Genomic DNA, 24,930 nt, shown 5'->3' on the forward strand with positions numbered 1-24,930 from the left:
GGTATTTTTATTACAGAATTAATTTCTTCATGGTCTGCATTTTCAAAATGCTCTTTAACCCTGCCTCTTTGAGACTGATCCTCAAAGCAGCTCAATGGCTCCACCAAAGTCTAGTATCCTCCAGAGTGGCCTGAAATACAGACTGTTACGATTATGTACGAGTTTCACTGTGTACTTGGTTCAAACTGTATTCAGAGAAAAAATATAAAGAAATGGAGGGCAATTATTTCAAAGGTTCATCAGAGCATCAACAAACCAGACTTGCTACAGAATAAAGAATTACACCCCTTCTACAAGCACTGTAATTCTTTCATTCACTTACAAATTCACTTTGCTCTTTGGAACAATATATTTGATTCCTAATCCTGTTTCCAGTGAACTGAAAGACTTTTCCCACTGCATTTAGTGGCAGTATAACCCAAGTATTAAAATGCTCTCAGTTACGCTAGCCTTCTGGTGAGGTGGGCTTAGTTCAACATCCTTCATACTCTACCAATAGTTCTGACTTGGCAAATGTTAATACTAGTCTAATACTAAACAGAAGGTTAGTAGTAGTTTATTACACCAATATTAAACAGAGGTTTATTTGCATACTGCACGTTACATTACTGTACTAAACAGCAAACAGACAAATAACCAGAGAAACTTCTTGACCAAAACACATTACATTTCAAACAACCAAGACAAGGAAGATGTGACACATGACAAAAGAAAACCAATGTAGCTTGTCTGAAAACAGCTAAGTGGCACTCTAAAACTAACTTGAAGCACCTGAATAACACGATTATGGGTTAACACCCCAAAAAGAGGCTCAGGATTTAAGACTCTATCAGGGAGTAACTGCACTATTTCTTTCACATTTCAAGAAAACAAGGATTTCAACAGGTAATTAAAATATTTTTCATTTTAAAAACATGAGCACTCAAATCTCAGAAATTAAATACAACAGAAGATGAATATTTATATAGCTTTATATAATTTATGTCTCAAAAAACTTTTAGTTTAGTTTTAGTATCAGTTTCATACAAAACTGATACTTTTCCACAGGCCTAAATATGCAATTTTACTACACTATTTCTAAAATTATCAGATATCAGTATTTAAACACAAAACAGTAGCAGCCTTTATAGTTCTTAAATCTAGTTAAAAAACAAACAAACCCCCCCCCCCAAAATCCAGAATATTTATAAATAAGATAGAATACCACCACAATTCTTAATGTTTCTATGATGTTGATAACAAAAAAACTGGAATAGCAAATTCTGTTATCTATTAAAATCTCTTTTCCATTGTTCTTAAAATTCTTGCATGTATTAATTTATTCAAGTCTCAAGCCAGGAGCAACAGCTTTTTATGGCATGTTTTCCTAAATGTTAATATCAACTAACCAATAGCTATCATAGCAAGTAAAGCTCACACAGACAAATTCCAGAAAAACTAAAGCACAATTAGAGCTGAAGTCAACAAAAAAGAATTACAGATTTTATATCATTTAAAAAAAAAGGGGGCTGTGATGGATTTCAGACAATTGCATCCTACCTCATCTACACACTCAGCCCCTCCACCATAATCTGCTGTTACTTATTGAAGACATTTGAAAACAGTTAAAATAATCAAAGCAAAGACCATGAACTGTAAGAACTGATGTACTCAGAGAGAGTTGCAATACGTCTCCTGCCTGCATCTTGAGTTAGCAGCAAACCACTACATCCTTTACTACCTGAAGCTGCAAGCGGATCTGTACCATCTGCTTCAAAACCCCTTGCATTAATGCAGTCTAAAGCTCACAGAGATCGGAAAAGCAATAAGGTCAGAATGGAAAAGCAGTAATCAATATACTACCAGGAAGCAATAAAACATCAGATTCCCAAGGTCCATTAGCATTCTCACACCCAAGGAGGCTCACTGCCCTCAGAAGCAGTTTCCCTAAACCCAGAGGCATCACTCACCCAAAACTGCACTTGTCTAAACCCTGCTTTCAACCAGCTGCCATCCTTTCACCCCACTAATATTGTCACAATGCTCTGGGCTGCCTGAAACAAGAGCAGTGATGTGGAACAAGGCCACATGCAACTCTCCTGCATATTTCGAAAATGGACTTGGACTCATCCCCCCTCCCTGACCAACCCATCCCTAACAGCAAAGATCTTCTTCCTTGAGGAAGTATAAAGCATAAGCCCAAAGACAGGCCTACATACAAGTTCAAAGAAAACTCACTATTAAATTTTCAGTTCTGTAAGCTGTTAATTACAGATGATGTATTTAGCATCAGAGTAGACACAGAACTCTAATGACCATGGCTGTGAAGGAGTGGATTTTTTTTCTTCCCTCTTCTAGATTAAAAAATCAAAACAGCAAACTCCCAAAACACTGAGAAGTGCTAAACTGTTATTTTAGGGTATGAAGAAACCATTTGACAATCAATTCCTCAAATAATCCAACCTCTAGTTTGGCAAAGACTGAGATTTGACTGCACTGCCAGAGATGCATCACATCAAGCAGTATGGAAAGGACTGAAAGGCTAAGGAATGAAAGTCTCTAAAATAACTGAGACATCAAAAGTTATACAAGCAAGATAAAAAGCAAACAAAAAACCCCCCACAACAAACAACAACCCCCAATCTAAATAGGGTACTTAAAAAAACAAAACAAAACAAAACAAAAACAAACAAACCAGAAACTAATTAACTGGAAGAAGAAAGCACACAGAAGAGACTTTCCTGCCTTCTGGAGTCCTTCAGACTCAAACCTGATGGAAAGCAAAATGTGCCTTCTTCCACATGTCTGTGGCACTGGTAAAATTAGACTGCGGTTAGGCTTCAGCACGGGTATCTTGTGAGTCCCCAACAGGGCAATGATGACAACCTAGAACCAGCCAGAAGTTTTACCAGATGAAGATACCACATTCCTACAACCTTTGTCCTCCCACATTCCAGAGGGGCGAAAGGAAGAACCCAAGAAGAGTGCAGTCATACTTAACTGGTTCGAAAAGACAATCTCCACTCTTTACACCTAAAACCCCATCATCCTACTAGATGAATTATGTTCCTCACATATTCACAGATGTTCCTCAATAGTACAGAGAAATGGTTGTTTCCTAGGAAAATGTTCTTTTTTGGCAAAGTTTCACATTCTAAAGGAAGAAAAATACTGCACTCAGACAAGTGTAATGTGAGAGAAATACACAAGAAAACCCCTAATTGCTCTTCAGAGCTTCTGCAGACTGTCATGGAAATAGAGATAACAGACACTCTTGAATGACACTGCTAATCTGACAGTTTAGGTCAATAAAGTAAACCACTATATTGGTAACATTTGTCATTTCAAGAAACTAAAGATATTAAAACTATTCAAATGAATGGGTACACAGGCATTTGCACACATTTTAATAAAACCTGAACAGTTTTTATGCGTGCCACTATTGAAAGCCTTTGCAACCAGCCATCCTGCCTTGCTGCAGCCCAAAGAAGAACACTTACAAATTCATGATTCTCTCTAAACACCTCTAACACCTAGTTTGCCAATGACACCAAGCTGTGTGGTTCAGCTGATACGCTGGAGGGAAGGAATGCCATCCAGAGGGACCTTGACACGCTTGTGAGGTGGGCTGATGCCAACCTCATGAAGTTTAACCATGCCAAGTGCAAGGTCCTACACCTGGGTCAGAGCAATCCCAGGCACAGCTACAGGCTGGGCAGAGAAGAGATTCAGAGCAGCCCTGTGGAGAAGGACTTGGAGGTGTTGGTCAATGAGAAAATGAACATGAGCTGGCTTCAGTGTGCGCTTGCAGCCCAAAAAGCCAACCGTATCCTGGGCTGCATCAAAAGGAGCGTGACCAGCAGGTTGAAGGAGGTGATCCTGCCCCTCTACTCTTCTCTTGTGAGAACTCACCTGGAGTATTGTGTGCAATTCCGGTGTCCTCAACATAAAAAGGACATGGATTTGTTGGAACAAGTCAAGAAGAGGGCCATGAGGGTGATCAGGGGACTGGAGCACCTCCCATATGAAGACAGGCTGAGAAAGTTGGGGCTGTTCAGCCTGGAGAAGAGAAGGCTGCGTGGAGACCACATAGCAGCCTTCCAGTATCTGAAGAGGGCCTATAAGGATGCTGGGGATGGACTCTTCATTAGCGACTGTAGTGATAGGACAAGGGGTAACGGGTTCAAACTTAAACAGAGAAGTTTAGATTGGATACAAGGAAGAAATTCTTTTCTGTGATGGTGGTGAGGCACGGGAATGGGTTGCCCAGGGAAGTTGTGAATAATCCATCCCTGGTGGTGTTCAAGGCCAGGTTGGATGAAGCCTTGGGTGATATGGTTTAGTGTGAGGTGCCCCTGCCCATGGCAGGGGGGTTTGAACTTGGTGATCTTAAAGTCCTTTCCAACCCTAACTATTCTGTGATTCTAATAGCCAGATCATAAGGTACTGCCCTCCTCCCAGGATTTAAGAGTTCACTGGAAACATGAAGTATATAAGTGATATCTCAACACAAAGATTTGACCAGATAAAATTATCCAGCTTCCATTTAGAACAAAATATAGTTGAGATTCCTATTCAATATTTTTTCCTTATGTCTATGATTCAGGAACATCATTGATGAGATAGAGGCTGAGGATGAAGCTTGATGACCGTTCTACTACCACTTACCAATAATGCATTTGCACTTGGTTACAACCCCACACATTTCAACAACGAGTATACCTCAGGCTACCGGAGGCTCTACGTATCAAACTCAGACTCCGAATACAGTATGACATGCTGCACTCAGAAGATTTGATTTTCTAACAAAGAGGATTTACCATCCACAACTGGCTGTATAGATTTTTAATTTCAACTATAATGACAACACTGCTCATGTAATTTGCATTGAGTTCTTCTTAGATGACAAGTTTTAACCAAACCAAACCAAAAACCCCAACCCCACAGGATGGTAAAGTTGAAATAAGCCCATTAGCGAGAAAAGAGACTGTGGGCACAGAAATTAAAAACAGAATCACAGCAATTTTATAGCTTTGGTACACTGCATGCTTTCCAGAGGGACTGAAAGAACTTTCTGATTTAAATGGCACATCAAGGCTGATAACCCTTTTGGATATGAGTTTCTTGTAGACACTTGTCCAGAAATGCTACTGTTCTTACAAGAAAAAAAAAAACACAAAACAACAGTTACACAGTAGATTGGGTCACAACCATTCTGTGATTCTGAAATTCTGAATTTCTGAAAAAAACAACATGTGAGGGACAGGATATGAATAGTAGGATTGTTACTGTGAAACCTATTTTACAGACAGTAATCTGGTTTACATGCTAAAGAAGCTGATGTGCACCCAAGTGCAGAATTAGCAGTGAACACATGAGAGAAGAAGAAAGAAGTCAAACATTCATAACTAGACTTTTGATATTGACCTTTTTTTTATTGCCAGAAATTTATGCAGAAGCATCTCCAAAATGCTTGTCTGAATACATGCTTATATTCCAACACTGGAAAAGGACTTGTATGATCTACAACAAATGTCACTATAAATAAAACTAAAAGAATTCAGATAATGGAAATGTTCCAGCAGCATGTGATGAAAAGTAGAACTCTGAAGAAAATGTATCTAATCCAGGTAGTGAAAGCAAACGCAAATTGTTAAAGACAGGACAGATGGTTAAATTAACCAGTAAGACATGACAGACCATATGGCAGTACCAGTTAATGCACACCTTGGGTGTGTCAGCTTGTGCCCCTAGCACATCAAAGATCTGCATTCACCAGATGACAGGATGCAGCTAATTCCTTTTAATTGGGTTCAGATTTTTTGCAAGCATATATTTCTCACCTCTTTATATTTTACATACACACACAAAATGTATCAATTTGGGCCTGAAGTTTTACTTTCCCCAAATATTTAAATTAAAGATTAACTAATGGAAGTTCAGAATTAAACTAATTTTTGTCTTGATACTCTTTTTAAATCCTCACTACAGTATTCTGTCTGTGGCTCAGAACTATTTGTACAAATAAAGAAGGAAATAACACCATTACTGAATTGACTGACTACACATGCCTTTCGATGTATATCAAAGTCTGGACATCCGGAAAAAACACGGATGTGCTACTTTGACACCGCCAGTCCACACTGCAAGAGATCACCACAAAACAATTACATGCTACAACATACCAGCTCCCAGAACTGGAGGAACAGAACTGCCACACCTCTAAGTATCTCAGACGGTTTTTCCTCAGGTTTTCTACTTAAAAGACTTAAAGTGCAGTATGATGCATGGCTTGGAGTATTTCTGGTAAACATTGCACTGTCAAATCTATTAGCAGTTTCACTGTCAGGATACTGTCATGTTCAGCAGTATGACTCACACTGTGGAATTTCCCAGACACAATTTGTCCGTTAACCAGATTAAGTATCTTAGGAAAGTCTCCTCAAAACGGATTGGCTTTGGCTGCTTAACCAAGACTGCAAAACCAGCCTCTGACCTAGGGTTAGCACTTTTTGCATCAGTGCTAAAAAGAAAGAAATGTAGGGAGAATAAGAAAAAGGAGGATAGAGAGGAAAGAGGATTGTATTTTTGGAGTGTCATAAACAGGCCCAAAACAAACTTAAAAAATCATTTGATAAAGCTTACCATGTCTTTTTAGAAGTATCTGGATAATCTTACTTAAAGTAGTTTTTAAACAAATATTGAAATTAAGTAGATTAAGTGTATTTAAAAGAGGAAAGTTTAGAATATTTTCTTAAGTTGTCTATGTTTGCTTTCTAGTCATGAAATGTGACTTTATTGTATCAGTTATTTTAATCCTACAAATCTAGGAAAAATAGATAATCAACCCCTCTGCACCACAAATGTGTGATGTTTCCTCATAAGCATTTTCTTTTCTTGCTGCTGTCCTCTCCCTGTTGAAAAACATTCACCTGCTTAAAACACTTTATCAAAAACAAATTGTTAGTGGGAGAAGTGTGACTGGAAGCAGACAGGTAAGAGACAAAGATAGCCAGGAAGAAACAGCAGATTAAAAGTGACAGACAAGTTCAGAGAGATAATTCCCATTTCATTTCTAATATAGGGAACTGTAAGTGAAGAAAGAATGAAAACCAAAAACTGCTCCAAACCAACTGCTGCCACACAGCAACAACTTGCCATCAGCAAGGCAGAAAGTGATAAGCAATTTTTAAGGATTTATTTTTCCAACTATTAAACTGTATGATCACATTGGGTACCCTTTTATTATTCTTTACCCTCCTTTCTCTTAAGCTTTGCTTTTTCCTTACTCTACAACCCTGCCAATATTTCCCCAAAGAAAGGGGAAAGAAGTGCTATGCACGAATGGGAACAGACACTGCCACGCAGCGATACTAATCACGCTTTCTAACTTTCCCGCTCACTAACCACTTCTGACTGCGGGCTGAGTGCCTCAGCATCAGGATCATGTTACTAAGCAACAGTGCTGAGCAGCCGTGCATATGCTGTTTGGATAGTTCGCCACAGCTTCGGGACAACTGAATATAATTTCAAGCCTACGTAGCAGCAAAGATCTTCTTTTAAGTTTTGCTAAGCATCTTTATCTTAGTGAAAGGTAAAAGTTTACTATTGCGAATTTTGAACTGCAGCAGCCCGAACTGCACTGTGGGCTCTGTGCTAAAGTAGGTACTATGACAACACAGTCAACTGGACAAGTAAAGGAATAAAAATAATAGTGGATACAGAGAGGGATGCACCAGAAGTAAATATGCAAAAGAAATCCAGGCCAACCAAACAAAACCCCACCATTATGGGGTATTTTGCTAGTGCTAGTCAGCACTTGTCTGACAAGGACTGCAAATCAAAATGAAGGAAAGTATGTTTTTAATTCCCCAAAACTGCATCTTCCTTTCTCCCCAAGGCACAAGGCTGTACCAAAAAATACCTAGGGACTCAATTTCTGCCTGCTAAGCAGCAGTGAATATTAAACAACCAAAACACCATAGATCTTTCTAGGGCTGGAGACCAATTCCAGCAGCACCAGTGATTGGCTAAAAAGCATTGCTGCCACCAGCAAAATGAATCAGGCACTACTCTACTTATGCCCACCAGTGAAACCTCAACTTTCAGATCGTGTTTAACATCGTGGAAAAGCACAGTAGCTAAAAACCCCAGCAACTCCCAACTCTCCCCCAAAACAAGCATCTGCTCAGTCAACCTTAAAGAGAGTGAGTTCTCACAACAGCTCCAGCACAGGGGAAAGGGGAAAGCCTTACTGGTTCAACTAGGCCCTGCACATGGAAACAGGAAGAATATCTAGCTCTTAACTCCAAGTAGAAGTGAAAATCTCAATGCTGGCACAGAAGATTCCTTAACAAACATGTTTTGTGGAACAGTGGCTCCAAAGGGAAAACAGGCACTATAAGAAGGCTAATGAAGTGTCAAGTCTGTTCAGCTACAGTATTTCTCAACTGTTTTTTGCTGGGCAACTTGAATTTTTGATGTAATCATACTGTCATTCCTGGGAGTTCACAGTTCCAACAAGTGGCTTTCCTGCTAACAAAGAAAATGAAAATAGATAGTTCCAATGAATCCTGACCATTTGTGTAAGAAGTACTGATCTTTAATGAGTATTGCACATATTTTGCAAACCTGTGTTCCAGTCTAATACACACAACTGAAACCCAAGACCCCGCATGTGGGGTTTGCTCACGAGAGACTCTGTAACTTATTTTCTGTAATTCCTTTTACAATGACATTGCATAATATTAGATGTGTGAACAATATTAACTGCTGGACTTTTTATCTGCAACACTTTGTACTCAAACTTGCATTTTACTGGGAGAATGGAGAAAAGCATCAGATAGTGTTTGTTCCTTTATGTAAAGCCATCTTTGGTAGAATATTAAACAATTTCTCTTCCTCACTGAGCATCTGTTTGCAGTACCCGGTTTCTAGAATTCATCAAGACCCAACATATAAATCTTCAGTGTTCCAGGGGAAAAAAAGAGGTTCACTGTCTTTCCTTCAGTGCCACAATCAAGAAAGGGAGGATCTCTCTGGATATTCTGCAACACACGTTACTCACCTGTTTTCATTATCCATTTGAGACTCACTGCATTTAAAATACCAGAATGAAAACATGGAACTTATTAAAGGTATACATAATCATTTTGAATACAATCTAACTAAAGAATTTAGTTATGCCTGTAACAAAGTTTAGACCAGCAATTATCCACTTTTACAATTATGTTTAATAGATTATCACTGCATTACTCTAGCTCATTTTAGGTTGTTCACATTACATACAAACCAAAACCTCTGCTAAAACACTTAAAATAATCTCCTATTATTAAAATCATTATAATCTACAGTGATTCTAACAGGCTTGCTCTAAATAAAAGAAGACATGCTGAATGTGGAGACAAAGAAAAGGAATACTGTTAACACTGTGATCCTGAAAAGCTTAAGGACTTAAGCAAAGTTTATGCTGGAGTAGTCATTGTATCCTGTAAAAAAGGTTTTCTAATTCATTATGCTAGCAATCACACAACAGTAAGCATTTAGTATCCAATTTCCAGTAACTCAGAAAAATATCTTATGCAAATCCTTCCACAATAAGCAGGAAGCAAAAAAGGAAATGGACTACAGATTTTTTTTTCCAGGAACTTACTAAGGGGTGTGGGGGTGGGGACAGTAAAAACAGACAAGTAAGTAAAGAAATAAAACCAGAAGAGACTTTGCAATGTGCCATTAATCTCAAAAAATCAGATTATCCCTGAAAAGCATGGTAAGGAAAAGAGTGTAAAGAAACAGTCCTGTCACTCGAGCAGAGAGTCAGTCCATGCTAAAAAGAAATGGCTGTAACAAATGCTGTGAGAGACAAATGGCAACAGAAGGTTGCCAACAAAAGGAAAGCAGACCTCAGATAAGAAACATAAATGTGTTCACAGGAGTTTGCAATAAACCACCGGAAGGGTTCAACTTCAAGAAGGGCTTTCAGTCAGAAGGATCAGATGCATGCTATTCCAAAGGTGACTAACACTTGAGGGATTCTGAACTGTCCCACAACTAGCTCCTGGTCATTCAAAAATGCAAACTGACATCATTCACATGACAAATGGCTGCCTCACCTGAGAAGCTGATAATTCCATGGTAAAACAGCTGGCTGAAGACATTTGCCTGATTTTACAAAAGCAGTCTGAGACCTTCTGCAGACCGAGAAAAGCAGTGACATGCCACCCATCAAAATCTTGATAAGCTTCAGAGAAAAAGAGATTCTCTGCTAAAACAGTAAATTCTTGGAATTCCCAAACCCACAAGATAGGATCTTGTGCCTACCTTGCAGGGTAGTACACAAATAAGATCACTTTGGAGAAGACTGCTCAGTTATGTTCATATAATGAAGCATTAGCTTCAGCTTCCTGCCAAAAGCAGCTCAAGGTGCAACACAGACAAGGATGACATGACCTAGACAGGAACTCCAACTTCAGACTGAAAGAAATGCAAAATTATGACAAGTAAACCTTGAAAACTTTGTAGCTCTGTGGGAGACCAGACATGGTGCAATCATCACTCTATCTTCAACAGCTTCAATTCTTTGAGGGAAAACTGAAAAGCATTAATTCCAGCCAAACAAATCATGGCTGGCTAGTTAAAGCCCTAAGAGCAAAGCCTGCTGGTGAAAACAAGCCATTCATTTTTGCCTTCACTCCCTCCTTTGTCAGATGCTACTATCCTAAAAGTTGCCAAGGGCTTGACTGACCTTGACTTTGAAAAAAGGCTAGCAAATCCTTCACCAGATTAATTATTCTTACCAGGTTTCAGCAGTTTTAACCTCCATTAACTAGTACATAATATAATAATAGCTGCTATGTAAGCTGTTAAGTAAGAAAACAAAACCACTTAACAGTTCTGCACACAACAGGCTTCTTAATTTCTTATCCTCCAGGCAGACCAGTTCAGAAGAGAAAGCGACTGGAAAGAGTCCTCTTGTCCACAGAGGGTTACAGTTGTATACAGTTCCCCAGATGAAGTCCTAACCATACACAGCACTCCCAATTTTCCTTGTTACATGATTAGGCCACGAAAGACTCTATTATGTTCCTAATATAGGTGGCTGAGACATAGTACAGTCAAGCAGGTCACCAAGGTCTTTTCCTACTCTTGTTTTCAGCCAAAGATCCCTGGTTGTAACTAGCTATTAGCTGTGTTATTAGCTCAGCTCCAATTCTATTCTTTCTCTCCCACCTGCAAAACTCTGTCCACACAAGATTTATCCTCCTCTCTTCAGAAAATGCCTTCTAATATTCCACCATCAAAAAGCCTCCTTGGCATATTTTCAGGGATTTGTGCCAAGACAGTAACACAAAAAAAGTATTTTTCAAGTGGCTTGAAAGAGTTCTCCTTGTGGGACTCTACTAGTAGCATCCTTCCTTTCCATTAATTTCATTTTCAAAATGACAAACTGGCAATGCTCCTTTGCTCAGGTCCTTGCACCACTACGGTCTTGCAAGGATATCCGTCTTCTGTAGTTTAACTGAAGATTTCCCAAGTGGCACTATAGAAAATGTGTACTCAGAGCTCTGACAGGAATAGAAAGACATCAGATATAATCAGTAAGCAGGTTATTCTGGTACAATCTGATTTTGGTGAACTCATGTTGCAAATTATCCCGTTAACCATTTACCACCTTCACCTCTTCAATTATCCCTTCTATGAGTTTTTGTTGTGATGTCCAGCAAAGCACTATGATTATGCTGGTCTGCAATTTTTCTTCTACTCAGTCCTCCCATTCTTTAATGTGTATTAGCCCCAAACACAAAAAGGCTGTCCTCTCATTTCCTTCCACCTTCCCCTCCCTACTCCTCTAATATCTGAAAGAATCCAACTCGCCCTTCTCCATGGATCATGCTCCCGGGACTTTGCATCAAAGTTTTTGAAGAGCTTATGGCACCTTTTGGTGAGCAAATGCAAACACGGCTGCATCTCTGCTGAATGGGGATGCTCAGGGAAGAGCGCAGGTGGCAGAAGGACCCCATAGAGAGGAGTTCTTTTGCTCTCCAGGCACAGGAAATCTACCCTAGTATCAGGGGGTCAGAGCTCCTTCTGCAGAGGCAACATTCTGTAAACCCAGGGAGAGCTTTAGTCCTATGATCAAAAAGTTTTACTGCCAGAGACCAGCACAGGATGGCTCAGACCTGCATTGGAGAGGGAGGGTCGAGGCCATAAGGCAAGATGAAGACATATGCTATGGAAGAGGTAAAAATAGAAAAACTATGCAAAAATTTCCTTAGAAAAATGAGTTGCCTAGGATTTAAAACCACTCTTATTCAAATTAATACAGCACTTTTCTGTTCTTCACTTATACACTACAAGTTGCAACTTGATGTGCTTATTAAAAGTCTATGTGATACAAGTGGCAACTTCATATGCCATGCCTTATAATTGTAAGATTAGTCATCACTTGGTCCTCCTCATTTCAGCATATTAAAATTCTGACTTTTGCTTCTACTCACTTATGATAATATACAGTTCCATGAATTCGTTATTAGACAATACCTCCCTGCCCTGTGTAATAACACTTTTATAAAAACAAGAAGTATTGTGTCCATTCTGGTTCCATACCTGGGTAATCTTCAAGTTTGACCATACAGCTACAGAAAAACTGCCTCATTTACTTGCCATGATTGTTCACAGAATGAATGTGGTCCTGTGTTGTTTCTGGCAGCCACCACTGACAGCTAACATACTTCACCTGTGAACACTTCACATCCACGGCACCTCCCCACTCAAGCTCTGCCTTACCTAAAGGGAGCCTAACTCAACTCCCCAATTTGTAATCTTCCTCCTACCACAGTTAATCACTTAACTTTTAAACAGAGACACCTGTACTCCTTTAAAAGCTGGTGAGTGCACACAACAACCAAGAAATACATTAGATAACCCAACAAGTGAATGCTTATGCTACTCGTGAGCTGTGTGCTGCTTTTCTGGATCTCAGCTACTCCACCTCCTGCAAAGTTTGTGTGCCACAGCAACTGTAATGGATGAAGTTTTCACCACAGTAGAAATGAAGGGCATGTTCTTCCTTCTCTTAAATTCCTGAAGACCATGAAGAACTAAAGATTTCTGTCACTATTTACTGAGACTCTTGTGACAAACATTTCTAGGCTATTGGATAAGGCCTTGCACTGGGGTTTCAGACCCTGAGGAAACTACAGCTTCCACATGTGCCTTCTCTGCCCAGTGCACAAGCAAGACAAACACAGTCATACCAATTTAGACTGTACAGCAAAAGCATTTCCACTGATGCCACAAAACCCCGAGTATCAGAAATTTGATTGAAGGAGCTTCCTCTTGCCTAATAGTCCCTATCACATAGGACAGCACTCCCTCCTGCTCTGAACAAGTGAGTTCAAGGCCAAAGATGTTTGGGAGGACCCAGAACCATGCTCCTGGCAACAGAAGAGGGCACCAGGTATGTGATGACACCATTCAGACCTCAGGGCAAAAGGGGTGGTGACAGGCACAGACAAGACTCAGCCTCACTTAGCACACCCTCAAGAGCCTAAAGTTTTGATGTATCAGAGTTCACAAGGTCTCAGCCTCTTCCTGTAATCTCACATCCTAAAAATAATACAAACCAAAATAAGCAAGACACAGCTATATGAATTGGAAAGCCAAGAAAAATTGACAGAAGAATTCCAGCTCCTTGAATTAACCATCTTTCTTCTATGGACACTCTGCCAGCGTTTTGCCAACTTCAGCTCCTCCTTGTGCTGCTTTTCAGCAGGTATGTAAGCACAGACCTGTTAAACTCTTCTATGCTTAAGAAATTCCTTCTAGCGGCATGCATGCTTCCTTGAATCCTGGTTTTCTTACATACACTGCTGATGTTCAGGATCAGAAACTCCATGCCAGGTGATGTGGTTACAAGCAGGAGCACATGACTAGAAGCATACTTGATGTTACATTTGCCTAGAAGCTCAGGAACAGCCACTACTGCTTAGCTAACCACAATCATTTAGTTAAAATACTTGCAGGTTCATACCAGTTCAGTCTATTTTCAGCAATGCTGCAGACTCTTTTTTTTTCCTAAAAGCTTGTTACTTCACAATATTACTTGATTTCACACCCCTCTGAAAGACCATTGGGAGGATCAACCAATTTCCCCTACCAGAACCAGGAAGCGAAGGGAAAGTTATGGTCAGCATGAGAACAGGACCCAAGTTTAGACATATTTGTAGTGCTTGCTCACACAGGAAGTCAATGCTGAAGTTCAGTAGCTCAAAGATACATCTATGTACAAGAGGCCTTCATATTTAGCTCCTGTCAATCATTCCTCTCCTATGAGCAAACTGATTTCATGTAAGCTAGATCTGAAAGACACAGGAGCAAAAAGCTCAGCAATACTAAGATATTTCAGACATCCACCTTATTCCTTTTGCTTTATTTCTGTATAATGTCCATTCTGGATGTCTTGTCCAAGCTGCAGCTGAGCACTGTTGTAAATGTTTCATTTGTAACAACTAATAACATAATTATAGCTGGAAGAATAGGTAGAACTAGCAGCAAAAACAAGCAAAGTGAATATCAAAGTGTCATTGAACATTCTGTATCTGTATCAGCTCCAAGACCAAGACCAGCATTTTTAACCGCCAGGTTACAATGTGGAAAGAAACAACTTGGTATTAGAAAGATACTCAATCTTAAGTCTCTGATTAGTATCTGAAGTATTACTGGGTGTCTCAAAATATTTCGTTTTGTTTTCCTGTCTGAAAGAAAAAGTCTCCAAACAAACAAGAGTAAAAGGAGAAAAAGATAAATAAATTCGAGTGCACTGTCTGTCCCAGAACAAGATAGAATTAACAATGTCCTCATGTGTAAAGGCTCTGACAGCAGATAAAAAAATTTTCTAGCTAATAAAGCCAAAAAAACACAAATTAGGGAAAAAAAAAACAAACCCTATAGAACACTACTTTGGTTTACATTAATGAAGCAATTTTGTTCTCACTGTAGAAGAAATACAGGATTTTGTAAAAAGACAAGGAACATAGTTAAGGCAAACAACTGAGTGCCCTTTTCATGATGATCAATCATATCAATAGTCCAAGTCCTCCAGCTTATCTCAAAGCCAAAAAAGTCAAAGGTTTTCCTTCCTTACCTGTCCAAAGAAATGCAATTGCACATCGTACCTAGACTGTTCTATTAGCTCAGCCCGGTGTCTCAGGTGGGGATTTCAAGGCACAGAAAACTTTTAAATCTGAGGTGATGCAGATCAGGTTTACTGTCGGTGAACACTTTGCTTGTACCTTCCTTACCTATAATGCCTGGACCAAAAGCCAATGAGTTATGTGGTAAAATTTTGTCTGTATTTGCGAATGTTGGTGGGAATTTGGGTTTGATTTAGTCTAAAAAGAATATTTACTTGTACACAGTTTAAATCCCTCAAAAAGGCTAATTTTAACTCCAGTCATCACTAACATTGGTTTTAATACTATCTAACTCTTCTAAGAGTTACTCCTCCCTCATACTGAGGTATGAAAGAAGGGGCTGGATGCATGCATGCTCACAAGCAGTAATACAGCCATTCTAGCACAAAGTACAGTGTGGCTTACTGGAGAACTGTAACACTTCATCAGGGAATTTTTTGTAAAGACGGCAATGAACCAGTGATATACAGATGATCCAATACTTTCATGCAATTGAAAGGAAATCTAAATCCATGCTAATGGTAATGTGTATCAGTTATCTCATACACACTCACACAAGCTGATATGTTCTGTGCCTGTATGACAGCACACCAAAATGGTGAAACATGCCAACACTCACCATCAAGTAGCAGTCCTGCAATAAATCTCAGCAAGAAACCAGGGTTCAACATGCCACATGCAATAAGAAGCATACAGAAGGAGAAAGGGCAAAGCAAGGACCCCAGGAAAGACAGCGAAGAGAGAGGCAAGACAGATGAAAGAGCAGAAGGAACCAGTCAAGACCCTGATAAACTTAGAACTGTTTGTTTGATCAAGCAGGGAAAGCCTATTTTGTATATTAATATTTTGTCTATTAATCCATGCCACATTTTTATAAACCAGTGCTATTTTAGGACTAATGCTGCACACGTATATAAACAGTCCTAACTCAGAAAGGACAAAATCCTTTCTTTCTGGTTTTACAGGGACCTGGAAGAAGATTCTGTTTTCAAACACAAGGCAGAGCACTGGGGTCTTCAGCAGTGGCACCAGGCCTGCTCGAAGGTTGCAGCAGCTCTTGTTGAGGTGGAACATGTCACCACTACATGAAGAATAGCTGCGTAATATTTTTTCCACCTAACATTACACAAAATGATTCACACCAACACTTATTTCTTAAGCCTAACCCCTTAGTACAGCTGATGGAGCATGATGCAGTCTTCAAACATATTACTTTTGGGGTTCTCTTTTTGCTTGTTTGCTTTTTGGTTGTGGTTATTTTTTCTTGTTTGTTGCTGTTTCTTGTTTTGTTTTGTTTGTTTGTTTTAATAAAGTGATGCATAAAATTACCTGCAATTTTCTTTCATGTCCCTAGTCTTTCGCAAACGTGGATGAAAAGGCAGGAGTGGCTCCCCTGTCACATAACCCGAATCACAGGCTATCTCAACAGCCTTGCAGTGCCTCCTCTCTCTTTGCTCCTAAAAATACCCACTACTTCTTTAGTACCATCTAATTCTGGCCAGCAGATGTTTCAGAGAACTGTGAAGAGATGGGCACCTGTGCGATGACCTGCCCCCTGAAGGGTTTTCCCATGTTTGTGCTCCTCACTGTCCTATACACTCCTCTCCTTCCAGGCAAAATGGGCTGCTTTGGTAAGTCCGACTTTCAGCAGCACTCCCCAGCTTGGTCCTAGTGTGGAAGCTGCAAGAAGGTTATTTACAAACTGTGCTTTCTGGATTCAAATCACTGCTTGGACAGTCAAGTGTGCTTTGGAGCAGCACAGATAGGAAAACTACTTCCAAAACTGTAATTGCAGATCACAGCAATGAAGCAGCTAGACTAAGAATAAACACAGCAAATGTACACTCACAAGAACCACTATATACACAAGTGCACACATACCCATACCCACACACACATTTGGCAATGGAAACAGTTTAACTAGACTAAAACACGTTTCTGAAGACATTTCTAAGGCTACTCGGTTAAAACTGAGTCACTGCATGCTGTTGCACATCTTATTTTACATTCAAGATGCAGTCCAAGAATTGCCATTTTTGTAATTTCAAGTTGTTTTATAATGACTTTGTAGGAAATTTAAATAAATAATACCATCTCTTCAATTAAGTCTTACACAGATTCATTTTTGGGCACTCGATGTTTGCATCATACATTTAGTCAATTACAATCTTTCACAAAATTGATCATATCTGAAGGTCTTATCTTTTAAACATCTAAACCTGGTACTGACACCACTCGGTTTGTCTAGCACATTGAAACCCAGAAGTATTTATGAACCTGATAGCTCCAGTACAAATTTCTAGTATCATGCTCAAAAATTAAAAACAAATGCATTATTTGTATCCCCGGTAATTATTCCAAATAATTATTTCTTTTTTCTTCACAGAGATAAGATTACTTTGAGTAACATCATCCCAATGATGACACATACATACCAATACAAGTTCACATTAATCACAGTAGGCAAACCATCAATCAGTGCAATGTGACAACTATCCTCCACTCCTCCTCCTCTCTTGAAGAAAAAACCCCAACCAACCCATCTTTGGATGTCGTGAACAAGAAGCAAAAATCTTATTTACTGAACATCAGCTTTTGAAGGTACAACTGCTTGCTCTCCTTTTCAATGGGTTTGATTACTAACACAATGTCTAGAAAACTCCTGTGACAGTATAATATAGTGACAGCTAAAATACTAAACCTGCTCTAATAAAAAATGCCTATAGAAAAAGAAAAGATTGCTTTAGTAGTATCCCTAATATCTGACACTGGGTAACTCTAAAGCATAGGTTAATTTTAAGGCTTTGTGTAGTCCGTTGACTTCAGAGAATCCAGTGAAACTCTGGAAGATTAGTCAGGCACTTAAAACTGCTAGCAAATGTGTAAGTCTGGGATGGCTGGGAGGCCAGGAGGAACATGCCACAGAATGGCAATGGAAAAGAATGTGTGAGAGCACACAATAGGAAACTTTTGCAAAAGAATGGGTCATGTGATGGAGCTCCTTTCAAGGACTACTTGAAAGGCATGTCACCACTGTGGAAGGAAACTACATGGTGTTTACTAACATACTGTTGCTTCACTTAGACATGCAGAGATGGCATTTAAAAAATAAATCTATCACCCAATACTTGTTCACATTACAGGATTTTCCATTTGTAATAAAATAAGACGCTGAGATTTTTATCACATATCTTAAAAGCAAATCCCTGTGAGACACAGTAACTCAGAAGCTTATTATGTTTGTTTTGATCCGCACCACACTTGGAAAAGTTACTGTTGCTTTGCCGATTTTTACAAACTGAATGGCAAGTTCAAATGATCAATCACTATCCCCCTCCCATACTAATATTCACACAAAAACACACCAGCCACTTCTTAAATGTGTGTATCTGTAAGTTTTTGTTTCACCCAAGCCATAAATCAATGACAAGCGACTCTTTGGAGTGGGTCCTAAAAAAGAGGCAGGGAAGGAAATACCTGTGTTACACAAGATGCAGAAGAAATGTTATCAAAAGCTTTTATTTAAAAGCAACCAAATACCATTAATGCCAGTTTCTTAACATGTATTCAGATCAAAGTGGAAAACCCCACTAGGAATGACTGTCCAAGCACTATTACCCAAAAAGCCCAAATCATTATCGTGGGCCTTACGCCCTATAGAGCAAATTTTGAATATCATCATAGATTTTATGCTGCAAGGATACAGAAGATGCCTAATTCAACAAGCAGAACCCGGTACAATACAAATTCCAATGCTAAAAGTACATGAAGAAAAACATGGACAATGCCCATTAGAAACTCCCCAAAGCAAAGACTCCTACTCTAGAAAAAAGGCGAAGAAAACCAGGGAAATGCTGGTAGTGCGCCCCCATAGGTGTAAATTCTAAATTGAATTATCCTCTGTTCCACTGATGCTGACAGTTCACTCTATGCCTATTTCGGCTCAAACAACTCTTAGGATGAAGTTGAAAAATTCCCTGCAATACAAAGTTCCTGGCAACTCTCTGTTTCCACTTTACAAAGGCATATTTAATACCTGTGGCCAACACTGTGTTGGACTACAGAGGGGAGAAGTTATACTAATATATTTGCTAAATAAACCACTTTGTAATTAAGCCTGAATATTTGACAACAAGATTGATGTGTCCTGAGATCTAGATTTTGGCAACATTTAGTGATATTCTCTCTTCAAATTCTGAACTTCAGAAATAGTGTTATGTAAACAGCAACAAGAAAAGTTTTTAAATCCCCAGCGTATAAACAAGAAAACCCCCATCAAATAGCTCCTACAAGGAGATGCATTAATACTCTATTTTATTATCACTTGATTTAATCTGTATATTTGAACACACAGGAATTATTTATATAGAATGCCAACAGCTGCTGGAGGAGGGGAGAAGAGATGGATGAGAGGACAGGGGGGAATGAGGTTTCCAGTAAGAAACTTGTGTACCTGCCTGGTATACAAAGCCAAACCTCTTTATGTATCCTATTTATCTTCAATTCTATTTATGTCACACAAGAGAACATATGAGCATAGCAGCTGTTACTATAGCAATGAAACTGGGAATTTTCAGAACACAAAAACCCACCCCTGAAGGATGCTCAGTTTAGCAGAGATGGTTTAGGAACAGCGCACCAGTATCTCACTTCTAGGATCTGTTCAAAGTCTGCTATGACAGAGATATTAAATACAGCCTATTCCCTAAAGAGCACTCGGAGCCAAATAACCACTACCTATTACTCGGCACAACTTGGTATACGGGAGTTACTGCTGAGTAACCCCAAACTTGTCAAATTCCCTAGAACCGCCTGTAAACCCGGGGAAGAACGAATTATCTGCAAAGGCCCCCAGTTTTTAATCGCGGCAGAGAAGGGATTCACCATAGTAACACACTCCCCACCCGATCCGTGGGCAAGAGGAAGGAGCTCAGCGCCCAGCGCTGCCCGCCCCGCACCCTCTCGACACCGCCACCCTTGCCCTACACCGGGTTGCGCCGGGAGAAGCGAGGTAGTTTCTTGAAGCAGCCGGGAGGCAGCCTGCTTCTCCCCACTCACCGCAGCAGGGATGAAACACTCAGTTCCCCAGACCTCTGTCAAACCCACCCCGATCCGTTCCCTCCTCGGCCGGCAGCCCCGGGACACACCGGGGCCGCTATCTCCCCCATTCCCCCATCATCCGCGGGTGCGGCGGCACCGTGCATCCCACTTTCTCTCCCCCGAAGCGCTGCCGGCCGCGATTTACCTGCGAGGGAGCCGGGTCTCTGCAGGGTGGCGGTGGCGTACAGCTCCTGGGAGTGCTTGCTGTACTGATCGGCAGCGTGAACCAGCCGCTTGGTAGGCGACAGGGTGGCGTAAGTGCCGATGGTGGAGCTTAACTGGTGGATAGGAGAGGAGGAAATGTTAGACTGGACGGTGGGCGGGGAGGTCACTCGGATGGGGGACGGCGACAGTCCCGCCGAGGAGACGACGATGTTGATGGGCGAGCTGGTGCTGTAGGACTTGGCCAGGCGGCTGGGGGACTGCTTCGGGGAGGAGAGGCGCTGCGCGGCGGCGTAGGCGGCGCCCTCGGCGGCGGAGCCGGCCCGCGGCAGCTTGGTGGGGGAGCCGCCGGGCTGGGCGGGCAGCGGGGAGCTCACCCGCTGCGCCGGCAGCGTGGAGCTGGCGTAGTAGAGCGCGGCGGCGTGCTGGGGCTCGGGCAGGTGGAAGGCGCTGCCGTGGCTGGGCGCGAAGGGCTCCCGCGGCTGCGGGGCGGCGGGCGGCGGCGGCGGCTCCGGGCCGCCCGGGTGGGCGCCGCGGCCCCCCGGGCCCTGCTGCGGGAAGGAAAGGCAGAGGCGTCAGCAGGGGACGGGCGGCAGCGGGCCTGGCTCCACCGGCCCTCCCTGCCCGGGGCGGGGCGAGGGACTCGCTCACCGGAGGAGTCCCCAGCCGAGCGCAGCCCTCTCTTTGAACTAAAACTGGGCCGGCACCCGGCGCTCTCGGGATTAAGGGAGTCGTTACTCTGCTAAAGCGTTTCCAGCCTTTGAGATAAAAACGGCTGCCAGCTCGCGCGGAGCGGTGTGAAAACTCTTCGTCGCGGCTGAAATCGGCACCTCGTTGTCGGGCACACGGCTCGGGGGAACTCGTGCTCTGAAACGCACCCGCACACCTATCAATCCCTACACCAGGCGTAGGTGAGCCGGAGCTTAAATAGATAAATAAACAAATGCCCCCCAACTTTTATTCTGCATACATTGGTAGAAAGCGTCTGGAGCCACGGAGAGGGCTTAGATGGGGTGATTTTCCTCACAGAAAGCCATCGGTGTCCGTGGGAGGAAGAGGCACCGCGCCGAACCCACACGGACACAGCCGGCGCCCTCGGGTGTCGCCGCTGCCGGCGGCGCGACAATGCGCGACCGCTTCCCCCTAGCCCCCCTCACCCGGTGGCAGCACCTCGACTCTCGCCTCGGCCCGGTACCACCCTGTTGAAACGGGGGCACAGCGTTTATTTGCGCTGCCCGAAGGAGAGCACGGGAGGCGCATCCAGGGCTGGGCTGGGCTGGGCTGCACCAGGCACCTCCCGGGCCGCATCCAGCGGGGAATCTGCCCCGGGATGACGGGAGCGCTCTGCTCCGCTGGCCTCGGCACCGGCAGAGGGGGGCAGGGCTTCGCAAAGTTCACCGTACGCCCAGTAACGGGGAGGGTGTTGGGGAGTGGAGAGCGAAAATCGTTGGCAGATGATGCTGCCCATTAGACGTTCCAGCTGCGTTCCTGAGCGTTCCTGAGCCGCTTCTGGAGCAGCGAAGGACGGGGCTCACCCTTACACACAGGAGGCTCTCCCTTTTTTATCGGGATCATGGGCTCAAGGGATCTTCTGTGAGACTGGAAACATTAAAATCCTCTAATAACTGCGCCCCGCAGTGAGCGGGAGCTCAGCGCTCTGTTAGAAGATGCACTCTCGTTTCAGATACTATTTTTTTCCTAGTTATGCAGGGGATTTACTTGAAATCTCTGAAAGCACTCCCAGATCCTGGGAACAGATAGTGCAGCCTGAGTCAGTCTGACCAGTGCTTCACCCAAACACACACCTCCGGGCTACTGATTTCCTTAGCGAGAAAATCCTTTAAAATCTGAGTAATGAATTTTGTGATTCAGTTCAAAGAGGTGTGATACAACAACAGCAGCGTTGTTTCACATTTAAATAGCAACGGCTTTTCTAGTAGCATCCTATAGGGAAAAAAAACAACAAAACAAGTAAACAGTAAACAAAAGCACCATGTTCTGGGTATGGAACTTATTTCTACTAGGATACCAAATAAGGGATTTGGTCAGGAACTGAGGCCAAGATAAATGGCCAATCAGAACAAAATGAGCTTCAAAAGGCCAGAAATATGTTCTTCCTATGCATGACTACTGGAAATTTTTCTGTCCTTTTCTTTTTTGTACTTTTGGAGCCCAACCCCTCATCCTAAATACTTTGCACCTGAGTAAAGAAAACATGTTTTTCTAGACCTGGAGAAAAAGCATGGCTTCGGAGATGGAGCTTCTGGTGCTTTGCTCCCAGTTGTTAGTAGCATGGCAGCACCCAGCACTTGCAGCATAGAGGTGTCTCAAGGGAGCAAGGCCAGACCCAAACCTCCTTGGCTTTGGGACGTTGTTTGCCCTGAAGAGCAACAGCCTTTTAGATAAATATAAGCTGTTCCCTCCATCTGCTCTGTACGGTAAGTCCTGAGTGGGCAAGGTGATCACAGATGCAAGTGGCCTGAGTGCTGTTGAGGTGGACTGTTTTAGATTGCGGCCATGAGTTACAAACACCACAGCATCAAGTAAGAGCTTTAAAATTGTCATAAATGGCCAACGAGCTCGAGATTCTCACTTGAAAGAATTTTTACAAAAACCAGGAAGGCAAACTCTGGGAAACATCAATTTTAAAAGCTACTTTCATGCTGAGCTACTTACCGTCTCTGCTTTAAACTGGAAAGAAGGGCTAATCTGCAACTGACTGTCCAGTAATGTATTTGACAGGAGCAGAGTTTTCATTTTCCAGGTTTAAACTGTATGGTAACAACTTTCACAAAACAAAATCAGGCTGGCAAGATGGCAGACAACGTGGACAGAGGAATTTTTGCAAGTGATGAAAGGTTGTTTGAACCATTTAAATTACAAATTGATATCTATTAATACATTTTACTTTTTGGACTGCTAAGTGGCATAACAATTTGTATTTTGTAGTATTCGATACTGTTGCAAAATACAGTCTTCTGCAACACACTGCTAATGTACTGGTAACTTAGTTTGTCAGTGATGGTAATGATTTTAAGCAAGAGCTGTCATCATGCAGACAAAATTTCTAATCTACACTGCTTGATGTGTCAAGGATTCAGAGTAATTAATTTCAGGTAAACCAATATTATCCCATGTTCCTAATAAATCTATAAAGCTGCAGGCTCTTTGCAAGTACCAATTAAAAAAATAATCCCTTTTCATGATTGTTACAGGGAAGAAGGTCTAGTGGTGGGACACGAGTATTAAATGCTTAATTAAAACCACAGTGTATAGCACTTCCTAAAAAGCAAAGCATTTTCTCTGTGTGAAGGAGAGAACTTTTGGGTGAACAGATTGCAGTGAAAACATTTGCGCACAGTATTTTCTAGGATGTGACTAATCTCAGACCTGTCTTAAATTTACTGTGAGGTTCTTCTGTTTTTTTAAAGGGCCAAGTGTACAGATGCATTCTTCACTCATGTCTTCAGAGACAAAATGTGGTTCAGTTTCTCCCTGTCACTTAAGACAACCATGCAGACATGCCGCTGTTCATCCTGCAATGTGACATTGTATTTCATGTGGAAGAATGAAATACAATGGTATTTTTCCTTTATTTTGCCATTATTGCTGTTAACATGATAACGAAACTGTGTTTAAACTAATAAACTGAGATCAGATATGCTTTCTAGTTGTTATATCCTCCCACATCAACCTATTTCATAGATGTGAAAAAAGATCAAGGACTTTCTTATTACAGCCTGTAAGTACCTATTCCAAGACTCAGAGATATAATTTTTCTGATATTCAAAAGAGAAGCAGCTTGATTTGCTTATTTGAAGCTAGTAGATGGATTCTGATATATTCTTTTTAACAGCAGAAATGTCTGAAAAAAGCCATAAGAACTTCAATACACCTGTGCAAATACCTTCTTTCCCATTTAATCTGATGAGAAAGATCATCCTCTGCAGATAAGGACAAAATGAGATGTACAGAAAATTATTGAAGGTGTCCAGTCAGGTTATAATAGGCTAGAGAACAGTCTAACAGCTGTTTGCTTACCTTAATTCATGCATTTAATGCACAAAATTTCAGGATAGTTTTTGTTGTGGTTTCTTTTGTTTTCTTTTTTTTTTTTTTTTTACAATTCCACTTAAAAAATTAAATCAGAACTTTAACAAAAAATAAATGGAATGACCGCAAACAAGATTTCTGTTTTATGACATGGAATTAAGAGGGGCAAAGAACTGTGCTGAATTATTTATTCTGATGTAAATTTTGCATGGGTAAGGATTTATGAAATCCTAGATGGCTTGACGGCTTCAGCAAAACTTTGGGGTCAGCTGCTAATTACTGACACATCGGCATGTCAATTCTTGGAGATTGCTCCCAGAGGGATAATGGTGTGTAAGACCAGCAAAACCTGAGTAACAGAAGTCCTGGTCAACAACAAGATGACCATTATGAATATGTTAGTGCAGCAGATCTATTTGCTAAGTCATCTAAAATCCCTTCA

At 41.4% G+C, this 24,930-nt stretch overlaps 1 protein-coding gene across 5 annotated transcripts in view; it reads right to left on the reverse strand.

The window, feature by feature from the left end:
* The window catches only part of CTNND2 (catenin delta 2), a 650,408-nt gene that overhangs the window by 252,929 nt on the left and 372,549 nt on the right, over positions 1–24,930 (reverse strand). For 4 of the 5 annotated variants that reach the window (XM_061369698.1, XM_061369700.1, XM_061369699.1 and 1 more), the window contains exon 7: positions 20,419–20,986. In XM_061369698.1, the coding sequence (XP_061225682.1) occupies positions 20,419–20,986 (568 nt within the window). The remainder of the gene's footprint in view (positions 1–20,418; positions 20,987–24,930) is intronic. The other variant, XM_061369704.1, reaches the window with a different exon arrangement.

The sequence above is a fragment of the Neopsephotus bourkii genome, unplaced genomic scaffold (assembly GCF_033783945.1).
Source record: "Neopsephotus bourkii isolate Nb327-2 ecotype Australia unplaced genomic scaffold, CSIRO-AGI_Nbou_v1 NB_1508, whole genome shotgun sequence".
NCBI lineage: Eukaryota > Metazoa > Chordata > Aves > Psittaciformes > Psittacidae > Neopsephotus > Neopsephotus bourkii.